The sequence below is a fragment of the Diuraphis noxia genome, unplaced genomic scaffold (genome assembly GCF_037042655.1).
Source record: "Diuraphis noxia isolate RWA-SAM2 unplaced genomic scaffold, SU_Dnox_SAM2 contig0004, whole genome shotgun sequence".
NCBI lineage: Eukaryota > Metazoa > Arthropoda > Insecta > Hemiptera > Aphididae > Diuraphis > Diuraphis noxia.
This window is the reverse complement of record NW_028301714.1, coordinates 16909391-16921716: the sequence shown is the minus strand read 5'-3', so window position 1 is coordinate 16921716 and position 12326 is coordinate 16909391. Positions and strand designations below refer to the sequence as shown.

General features: G+C 30.9%; 1 protein-coding gene across 3 annotated transcripts in view; it reads left to right on the top strand.

Moving 5' to 3' along the window:
• Gld (Glucose dehydrogenase) overlaps positions 1–10763 on the top strand; it is a 42565-nt gene extending 31802 nt beyond the window's left edge. For 2 of the 3 annotated variants that reach the window (XM_015523278.2, XM_015523279.2), the window contains exon 4: positions 6766–10763. In XM_015523278.2, the coding sequence (XP_015378764.1) occupies positions 6766–8202 (1437 nt within the window). In that variant the 3' untranslated portion in view covers positions 8203–10763. The remainder of the gene's footprint in view (positions 1–6765) is intronic. The other variant, XM_089227938.1, reaches the window with a different exon arrangement.
• The last annotated feature ends 1563 nt before the right edge of the window (positions 10764–12326 follow it).

The window sequence follows — 12326 nt, the reverse complement described above, 5'->3', positions numbered from 1 at the left end:
AATATTAATATATACCTTACTTAATTTATGTAAAATAGGTAATAGAAAACTTGTATTTTTATTTGTGGATTTCGCTGAATCAGCTCAAGTGTCTATTAATTTGTATTGAATAATTATTCAAAAACTTCTTACAATATATTATTCAAATTCAATAATATATTTAAAAAATTTACAACAATTTAACAAACAGCAAGACAATGTACTACATTTATATTCGTACTCTATGAATCTCTTGTAGAATAATATAACAACGATAAATCATTTATTACTTTTGGCACGGTGGTAAAAAAATAATTTCAATTGAAAGCCCTGGTAACTGGTCATAAAATCCAATTTATAAAATTACGATATACATCGCGATAAACATTGTTAGAAAAATAAATCATTAGGTACCTCATATTATTATTAAAAAAACGTCAGACTCGATATATATTATGTAGACCGTACACGGATGGTAGTCTGGTACAATGTAGTGCTTTGTTGCGAAGGTACCTCGGCATAAAAATAGATAAATATCTATTAGCCTAACTAAAAAAAAAATAATAATAATAATTTGTAACGCGTTTTTTCTCTCGTTACAATATGCACACGACATTTTCCATTCGTATATCACACGATCAGTCTTCTTCCGTTTCACCCACACGCGTGCGCCGCCATCACCTTGTCGGTCCGATAATAATGTTTAGGACGATAATGATAATAATAATAATAATAATAACAATAATAATAATAGTAATAATAATAATAATAATAAGCGCAAAAATAATGCGCAAATAATATAATATGAAATACAATTTAAATTTTCGCCGTCTGAGTTTCATCCGTTAACAACAACAAAAACAAAAACAATATTTGATAATATAATATTATGTCTCCGTGCTGATATGTTATACAAAACACTGTCACGAATTTATTATATTATATTTTATTCCGGTTTTAATTTTGTCTTATTCATCACGGATTCTCGACTTTCCTAGTGACTTCGGCTGGGCTACGATGATATTTTAATAATCCCTCAACGTACCTACATATACACTCTAATAGTGTAATATATTATACACTCACTCGATCGGGCGACCAAAAAGTAATAATAATAATAATAATAAATCACATAAATACACTAAGCGGAAATACGCGTCGTCGATGTAGAGTGTAAATCATTATTATAATACAACGTGTGTGTTATAAAAAATAATAAAATAGATAGAAAGCCTCGTCGAGTGGCGCGCCCGCCGGCCGATATTACGCGTTTGCCGGTTATAACGACGATGATGATAACGTGAAATTTACATTGGTGATTGCTGTAAGTCGAGGTTTTCAATGGACGCACCATCGCCACGAGATTTAACGAGAATACCATTTGTACCATTCACTGATCGTTATTTTCATGTTGACATTTAGGAGAATATAACGCATCGTTTCAGTGAGACTCGATGACTCAAGAAACGTGTTTTCATTAATTGATTAGCGTGGACGAATCGACCTTTTTTAAGTACGTAGGTAATAGTTCGAATTCGGTTGGTAATTGTTTACGAAATTAAAAATACGAAATCATAAGCAATTCTATTTGATTTCTATATACTGTTTTATTATTATTGTGTGGATTAGCACGTGTCGTAGTTTTTATGTAATTTAAAATGACAATTTGAACTGAATATTTTTTTTTTGAAATATTGTTAAGAACTTTATGAACAAAAATGAGTGAAATTTTTCAAAATGTTCACTCCTTTATCCTGGTTATACGTTTGTATAAATATATTATGATTTTGCCGATATAATATGCAATGCATATAGTTATGAAACAAACTTAATTTGATTTACCGCAATGGGTAATGAAACAGATTGATAGACGGATTGACTGATAAATACATTATAAATGCACAGTTCAAACTATTAGGACTTGACAATTTGCTCAGAGGTGTTTGTTATACTTCTGTGTTGATATCTCTATCACGTCGGTCGGCAGATAATTTTGATTTATTTATTTTCCGTTTCAATTGTCGCGGTAGTTGCATGTGCATGAATTATGCGTAAATAATACAATACAAATTATTATTAAATTATACGTTGTATGCATACGACTGACAATAGGTAACGGCCGCGTATTTGTGAGACGAGGCGATCCGTGATTTATCCATCTAGGAACTAAACAAGCCAACTACTGGCTGTTCTTTTTTTTTTCACTGTGGTTTCAATAGTGACATTTATAACAGAATTTACCTACACTGAAATTGTATTATATACATTTCGATGGAATAAATTGATTTCATACTGTGGAGCAACTATAGCCGACTGAAGTAGACATAGAATTGTATACCTAATAAGTAATAACTTACGAGACCGTCAAGACCGCGGACGATCGACGCCAATAAGTTAAATATTTACCTATTGATTGTTTTCCTTCTCGTGTTCAGGGTTCAAACGACAACTTACTGTACTACGCGAAAACTCCTACAACTTTCGTCCGTACTGTCCACGAGTGCTAAATTTAAATAGAGATTATCGTAAGTGGCTGCATCCCATTTAAGATTCAAATAGTACTTTTTTGAGAGTACCAAAGATGGAGTTTAAATTTTACTCTAGCTTAATCATTTTAAAATTTCACATATTACTAAAAAATAATTGTAAAATATTTCGAAGAGTGGAAGTTTTGTAAACATTAATTTATGAAGATACACTATTGGTGAGTTTTTGAAAATTTTTTTTTGGGGGGAAGGGGGGAGATTTATGTTACTGTTAGAGACCACGGCAAAAATCGTATTACAATTTATGTAACTGTTGTTAGACTTTAATGGTAAAGAGGTGCTACTTCATTGTGTGCCTAAGGTGCCTCCATATTCATAAAAACGTCACTTTCCGCGAGTCCAACACTCAGGATAATAGATAGCTACTATAATAATGTACATATTATATCCATACTACTCCATATTATGCTTAATAGAAACAACACGGAATTATATATTATTATGTTATAGCGTGTTCGTCCGGCTCCTTTGTTCGTCGAGTATTCGTGTTTGTTTTTTTTTTAACTTTCTTATTTCAGCATGTTCTTACATTTACTATTTGTAACAACTAATAAGTACTTCTTTTTATCCTATAATATATACAGTGTGATTATATTTATGTAATATATTATATATTATATTATTAACAGTCTCTATTTCGAAAATGATAACAGTTTTTCAAAATATATTTTTTTCACATACTTACTTCTCAGTTCAATTAATTTTTTGTATTTGCAATATACAATAGAACCCATTATTAATTTTGAGCGGATAACTGAATGCATTTAAAAAAAAAGAAAAATGCACCATTTATCAACTACGAAAGAATTTTCTTGTAAAAAGTTTGATTAATATTAGACACTTCTAAGTAATTTTTCATATAATTAGGGAGGGGAGATAAGAATATTTGTAAAAATATAATAAAAACAATTGTTTAGTAATAATGATTACCAAAAGTTGGCCATCTTCTAAAAATCGTTTTATCGTACGATTATTTTTCAGTGAGTTCAAATTTAAAACATACATTACAGTTACATATAATTCAGTCAATGGTACACTAAACACCTAAAACTGTTCAGAAAAGAAGTCACCATCTTGATAGCTTTTTAAATTTTAGTTTCAGAAACATATAATATGTTTCTGTGAATTTGGAAAATAACAGAATTTGATTTTTACATTTTAAATATCAAATTTTGATGAACTTAAATGTATTTTAGTTATGATGGGCCTAGCGGAGTGGAATTATATAGGGATGACTTCGTTTATCAATGCTTTAAAAAAGATACAACAAAATGAATTCCTAGGTATATAAACTCAATTTTTATGTACCTATTTTAATTCTCAGAAAAGAGAAATAGAAAATGTATGTCATTCAAAAAAGTAAAGCCCTAAATAATCATGGCATAAATAGTAGAAAAATCTATCATCTAAAAAATCTTTTTGTTTTACAATAATATTTTCAAAAATATCAAAACTTTTTGAAATAATGTTTAAGTGTTTTCTTTAAAAATTAAAATTACAATCCTTTTGTACTTGTGAAACTGAAACAAAAATAATTATTCATTGACCGTATAAGCGTTTGACAGTTGATATTAGATTATTATCGTGAGGTGATTCTTGAAGATATAACCTTCATTCTCTAAATTGTTGTCACAGATAATTTTTTTACACGTTTATTAATGGATATTAAAAAAAAAAATGCGCGCGTTGTATAATTGTCATGGATATAGGTTACCATAAAAACCGTATTAGATTTCGAACGGAGATATTTTTTAATAAACCAACAATGACACAAATTACATAATTATAATAAAGGTAGTGAGATACTGAGATGAGCTCTTCGTATCACATCACATTTTTTTCTCTGAAAATTCGTTGCGGACAAGTGCACACTTGTATATTTGTAGGCATTATTATATTTATTTATTTTATGATAATTATTAAAATTTGCACAATAAATAATAAATTAGATAACCTACTTTTAGTTCGATATCCCTCAAATTTGTGCAATAAATATGAATATTTTTCATCAATTAGGTATATACATTTTTAACATATTTCAATGTCTTTTGGTTTCAGATTTTTTTATAATGCTTATTTGATGAAAAATTGTCACCTTGACAACGGTGCATAATTTAGAAATAAACACAATCTAAATTAGTCTCGCACTTTAAAATTTTTTCGTTATATTAAATTTTAATTGAGAATAAAATTATTAATAATTGTTACAGAGATTTGTTTTGAATCGTTTTTTTTTAAATTCAGGGACAGTGCATTTTTTCTTCTTACATAAATAATTATAGCTAAATAATAAATTTTGACCAAATATTGAAATTATTATTATTTTATTATTTAATGATGAATAATAATTAAAATGTCTTAGGTACGTTTATATAAAATAAAAAAATGCACGTTATTTGGGTATACGTTACCATTCATTAGAACGGTATACGTGACTATTAGCTATGTATAGCATGATCGTGATCTCGAGTATATTATTTGAGTTTGGTCGGCGATTTCATACATTTTGAAGCGATTACATCGTCAGTGCTAGACAAATAGCTATTATTATGCCATTAGTCGGTTTTGTTCGCTGTCGTTCAATCAGGACTACGATAGAGTGTTACTCTATTTGTCGTTTTATATAACACCGTTCAGTTTAATTATCTCCATTTTTGATATGCGTTGTTATGATGATGCGAATTACCTTGTATTGTTATCCAGATAGGTTAGTATTGTAGTACTCTATTAAATCCTTAACAAATAAGACAGAACTTAGTCGTCAATTAAAATTAGAGAAATTCTCGCGGATGATAATACCGTTTGTTAAAAGCGATATGCGTATTATGTAAACTATTCATATTAAAATGATAGTCTTTAGAAATCTGTATTTGCTGAGATATCCCTTCAATCGATTTGATTTCGTCCAGTGCACTGTTCACAAACTTCCAAACAATGCCATATTCTATTCATAACTATATATATTGGCTCAAACCGTTAGAAAACCATACACATATTATAGTGCGAGTGAATAAAAGAATGGTAGTTAATAATTTAATTATAATTTCAACTGGAGTAGTGAATTGATAACAATATTAATAGAGATCTTGGTGGCAAAGTAAAGTAATTTAATTTACTTACAAATACAATAATTATAATATCTGGAAGTTGTGTACGTGTACTTATTTGAAAAGTACAAAACTATGTTATGAAAACTATAAAGCAGAGATTTTTATCTAGACAACGGAAAAAAATTCAAATCTATACCTATATTATTTATTACTTAAGGTCTTAAAAACTACTGTTTTTATATTTTACTCATTTCGTTTTGTATTCGTTAATTTAGTCGAAACTTGAAAAACATAATATTTCAGTGATTTTAACATGAAAATATTAACTTTAGAATGAAACTTTACGTAATAATGTATCAGAAAAAGTAAAACAAAAGTTGACAGACGTTGTATGTTTGTATATATGAAAAACATAATAAAATAATGCATCATCGGCTACGAAATAAAAGTTATACGTGAAAAAGTGAAGTTTAATAAAAACAAAAGTAAACAATACCGTTTTTTATGTGGATAACACATATTTTAACAATGATATTTATTAGTAATCGCATAGGTTATAGATGTATAATTAAATAATATAAATCGTCAAAATGTCATTACATTGATCAGTTTTATAATTTCAAATTATTCGTAATGTACTAACCTACCTGCACGATATGAACATAATAATTTGCACACACGTAATATCTATAAATATTAAGAGCGATACCTAGTAAAATGTTTTGAATTTCAGTTGTGAATTGTATGCTATAAAACTAGGTTATTCATTTAAACAATTTAAAATATGGAAGTTTAATAAATATTTTATTTCCGCAACTTATAACTCGCCAATCTGGTATCAGTGAACATCGCTTCAACTGTAGAATTTTCGGTGATTCAAACTAGGTGATTCAAATTCGTCAACAAACAATATAAAAATTATTTTACCTATTTACTAACTTAACTTATTCAGTATTTATAGTTCATTGTTAATACTTGTTCGTTCAAACAGTATTTTATATGGACAAACACTCGCCCACTCGGTGTATAACTATGTATAAATATTAACTATCCACCCAAACAGAACACGTTTTGGTTCGATTTGACTAATCGTTATGCAGCGTAAGCTGTATTCCTATTTTCGTCTTCCACCTAAGTATTACTACTCAATATTATTATCATTCTTATTGACGACACATTTTGTTCAACAGGTGTTAGGTGGCACGAGCGTGATGAATGGAATGATGTACATGCGGGGCAGCCGGCACGACTTTGACGGCTGGGCCAAGATGGGAAATCCGGGTTGGAGCTACCAGGATGTGTTGCCGTACTTCCTCAAGTCCGAGGACAACCACCAAGCGACCATCATGGACGCTGGTTACCACGGGGTCGGCGGCCCTATGCCGGTTGGCCAATTTCCATATCATCCACCGCTTTCGCACGCCATCCTGCAGGCAGGTCTTGAGCTTGGCTACCAGGTGCGTGACCTGAATGGAGCCCTGCACACGGGTTTCGCAATCGCGCAGACCACGTCCAAGAACGGATCACGTTATAGCATGGCCAGAGCTTTCCTACGACCAGCCAAGGACCGGTCCAACTTGCATGTAATGCTCAACGCCACCGTAACCCGGGTGCTCATCGACCCCCAAAAAAAGGCGGCATACGGAGTGGAGGTATACAACGGGGCGGACGGACGGACAATTAAAATCGGTGCACGTCAAGAAGTGATCGTATCAGGGGGCGCGGTTGCCTCACCACAGTTACTGCTGCTGTCGGGCGTCGGACCCAAAGAGGATCTACGTGCCGTCGGCGTGCCGGTCGTGCACGATCTGCCTGGAGTCGGACGGAACCTGCACAATCACGTGGCGTTCTTCGTCAACTTCCGCATAAACGACACGTCAACAACACCCCTGAACTGGGCCACGGCCATGGAATATCTGCTGTTCCGAGACGGGCTCATGTCCGGTACCGGCATATCCGAGGTGACCGCCGTGCTCCCGTCTAAGTACGTCAACCCCGCCGATGACAACCCTGACCTGCAATTCTTCTTCGGTGGTTACCTAGCCGATTGTGCCAAGACCGGGCAGGTGGGCGAAAAGTCTGGTAGCGGTGACGGTGACGGCCGGCGAACCATCAACATGATACCTGCAGTGTTGCACCCCAAGAGCCGCGGCCAGCTCAAGCTCAAGTCATCTGACCCGCTCGCACCCCCAGCCATCTACGCCCGATACTTGAGCCACCCTGATGATGTGGCCGTGCTTGTGGAAGGCATCAAGATCGCGATTAGGTTGTCCGAGACACCCGCGCTCCGTAAATATGGCATGGAACTGGACCGGACGCCGGCGATGGGCTGCGAGGACCTTGAGTTCGGGTGCGACGCGTACTGGGAATGTGCAGTTCGTCGAAATACAGGACCTGAGAACCACCAGGCCGGAAGTTGTAGGATGGGCCCACCCAGTGACCCAGGCGCCGTCGTCGACTCAGAGCTCCGCGTACACGGCGTCGATCGGCTACGAGTGGTCGACGCATCCGTCATGCCGGCCGTCACTTCCGGAAACACCAACGCTCCAGTAGTGATGATCGCCGAAAAGGCTTCCGATCTTATCAAGGCCCGGTGGATTGGCCGAAAGCCGTGGAATAAGTGGTAAGACGACTGTGGCAGCCAAGCGGCGACGTCCTAATTTAATAATTTTGTAACTCTCGGTGTTAGAATCGTTAGAAACTGCAAAACTTATACACTAGTTAACATATAGATATGAACGCTGAAAACACATACACTTGCAATTATTTTCGTTCCTGTAGTATAAGCTAAAATATATGTATTGTAAAACACATCCAACATAATAAGTAAGACAAAATTTATTACCGATGTTATATAATAGATATAATATTAAAATAACCCCTCTATGCAACATGATGTATCGAAAGTATATCGCAGTGCAAAGTAAACTACGGCTATTACTGAATAAATTGATGAACCATAGTTATTCTATATAATTCTATATAATAACATTCTAATTCTATGAATATTCACAGTGACAACAAATTAAAATATTGTCAACGAAAATTATTGATCATAATTTTGATTACAAAATTCAATTTAATATCGAATTAAATTCGAATATATATTTTTATTTCTGCATATTGCAAAATTTTGAACATGATTATTGTAAAACTAAACCTGGCAGTCCAAATCGGGGTACGTCAAAATATTTTATGCTTTTACAGCTCAGCACCCCCCATTAAAAATTAAGCACTTTTTAAAATAACAAAAAAAATATATTATACACCAATAATATTATACAGTAAATGAGTAAAACAATAATATATTTATTATGTATACATTCATTTCGTACCGTACCGCACCATATCACTCATTGCACACTTTGTCGTTATGACAATGTATATTATACTGCTTTAGATCACTATTATAGTGTGCAACTCATCAAAAATCTCTACTATATCACTATATTATGTTTTATACCACAATATATATTATATATACCACTCGCACGCACTATCATATCAACGGAGACGTCAATATCACTCTGCAATATACGAGTACTCATCCGGTTTCTCGCGTCTGGTCTCTTTATTTATTGTGTGTATGTTTTTTTTTTGTTTTTTTTTTTTTTTTTGAGAAGACTATTATTATTGTTTTTACAGAACGCAGTCACACTGTACATCTACGTCCCGCGACCGGCATTCAAGTCGTCGCCTCCACCTATTTAGGCACCTATTTCAAAATATATTATTATGTATACGACCATTACATACGATACGTCTACGAGTTAGGGTTACGAACTCGGTATGACTGTATAAGCGCTAAAGTTATTACACAGTTTAACGTTAAGTCCAATAATATACAGAGCACAATTTTAATAAATTAATCGATTAGTTGATTATTATTATCATTATTATATATTGTATAAGAGCATATTATTATAACATTGCGTATCTAGATCTAATTTAAATAATATTTTAATTGTTAGGTACGTAACGTATATAAACTATAATAATGTTATTAAATTATATATTGAAATGCCATGACAAGAAATTAGGGCCATTAATATACTTATTAACATTAAAGCGATTTAGACAAAAATGAAAAAATATTGTAATATTTATACTTTTGTTAGGTATATCTGATGCATTACCTATATTATTATTTCGTTTATAATATCGGTACGCTCATACATAAAGCTGCGCGTTGTGTTTTAGTATTTAGTTTGTCATTGCAAAGTGTACTACAATGATCATTATATTCACCTAGTTAATTATCTAAATTTTAAATAGCATGTTATGTAGAATATATGCATGTAAGAAAATTTTAGGAATCATTTTATTTGGGATAAATCATTTCAAAATAAATTATATAATATTATGTGCTATGGATCGTTGTACGGCTAATTGATAGGCATAATTATTAACATTTTTTTTTTTTTTTTACTCATTATTGTTTAAACATACGTTAAGCATAAGCATGTAGACATAAGAACAATAGTTATATTAATTTATGCCACATTATATATTATACTTAAAATTATAATTTTATTGTCGTATTACATTGTATCAGAATATGCATTTTATTTATCACGTCAAATAGATTTAAGTATATGTATTTCATCGTAGTGTTAATGCAGACGTATCGTTCATTTATTATTGTATAATTTTAAAAAATAATAATAATAATAATAATCAAAAATATAGATAAAATAAATTATACGCATATATCATTATAATATGTCAGTAAGAATTATAATATTATAATATAAGTTGTAATTAATAATGATTAATATTTATAAATTATACGTTATTAAACTGTGAAGTTTATAACATTGATATTTTGTATTATACTATATAATATTTATGGAACAATTATTTTTCTGATTTGACACCAAACATGTATAAATGCGCCAAAACAGTAGGTACAGCACTATACTACAAACATATAGTGTGTATTTTCTGTGAAAGCGTACAAAACCAACAGCAATACAATTTTGGATCAATAAATTTCATATAACCAAATACATCCGTGTAGAATGTGAAATTTTTTTTTTAAATATGTATTAATTTAGACAACAAAGATATTTTCATATTTTATCTTTATTTAGATGAAATTTAAAATCTGTTTATTTATCTGTACTCCTAATTTTTTGCAAAGTTATTTGTATCTTATCTCTAAATTATATACCTACATATATTTTCAGTTGATGTTTTTTGCTTTTGACACTGATCATTGACCTTGTCCTGCATCAGAATCGATAGTGAAATTGAAATTGAAGTATTGGCTGAGGTTAAACGATTGAGGGATTTAATATTGGTATTGGTTAAATTGACTTTGTTTGAGAAATTGAAACTGATATTGACTTAATTAGCTTAGCATAAAATTTGTGTAGGATGGGAATTTGTTAAAAGAAGCGTTTCCTTTTCTACTCGCTATGGATGGATGAACTTCATTTCTGATGATTTGGGTATCTAGAAGTGATCACTAGCTGAAATGATATTTTGATAATCGTAGCTATATATATTTTATGCAATAAATTAAAAATCAGAAAATTTTATCTACAATTTTAATGTACTTGTACTAAAATCAAAATTGTATCGAGTAATTTTTGAGTTATTTAACAAAGCATAATTACTTTCCATGAAAATATGTTTAAAATATATGGAGACTATTATGACAATATTATAACCGTAGTGACTATTATGTTTATCAGTTTATCATCAATTTTTATAAAAAACATTACAACTAAATTTTATATTTTGAAAACTGTACAAGTATAATATAATTACTTGACTTAGTATAAATGAAAATCGTTAAATTATAAATTTACACTCCAGATCCAACATTTTAACCACAATTCTAAACATAGTATTACAAAAAATGTTCTATTATTTTTAAATGTCTACCATCCATAAATATAATTTAAACATATTTTACAGAAAACTGAAAACTTACTATCAAGTGAGAAAATATAATATAATAAATTAATAATGAATTTTAGCTTTATTGAGATGGATCTACAAAAGAAGTATGAAAAAAACTTAAATTCAGACGATTATTTAAATATTGTAGTACCTACTACTTAACTATACACGAATAATTAATATAATACTTCAAAATTAAAATATTATATAATATTAAAATTATATTATTATATCAATCGTTAATCTTTGTATCTAAATTGCTTATACGAGTACGTTATGCCATACAACGTTTTGAATGTTAAGAAAATGTAAAAACAGGCATTATTATTTTTGTCACCATTAATTATTGTTACTACTTTACGAGCAGTGGCCGTTTCTGAGGGAAATATGTAGTTTGTTTAAATCGATATTTTACTTTTTAAAACTAAACGTCATCAAAATTTGAACTTCAAACGTACCCAAAGAATCATAGACGACATAGGTTTACGTTAAACTGTTATTTGTCCCATTAAAAACAGTTTACTAAGAATCTTGAAATACATTTTCAAGTTTTTTTATTATAGTTAAATTTTAAAAGTTAAATACTTTTTTAAATGTTTATCCTTTTTACGAATTGTGTACACATTATAACTTACTGTAAACCCTTGAGAAAATTTGTAATATGTTTTCGATATTACCATCGAATTTATTAAGAATACTAAAAACAACATTTTACTAATGCTATTATATACCTAGTCTCTACAACTATTCATTTTTGAATGAGAAAAAAATTGTTTTGCATAAATATTTCCGTTTTTCCTAGAATATTATTTTTTCTGTGACATTTTAGAATTCTAAGAAA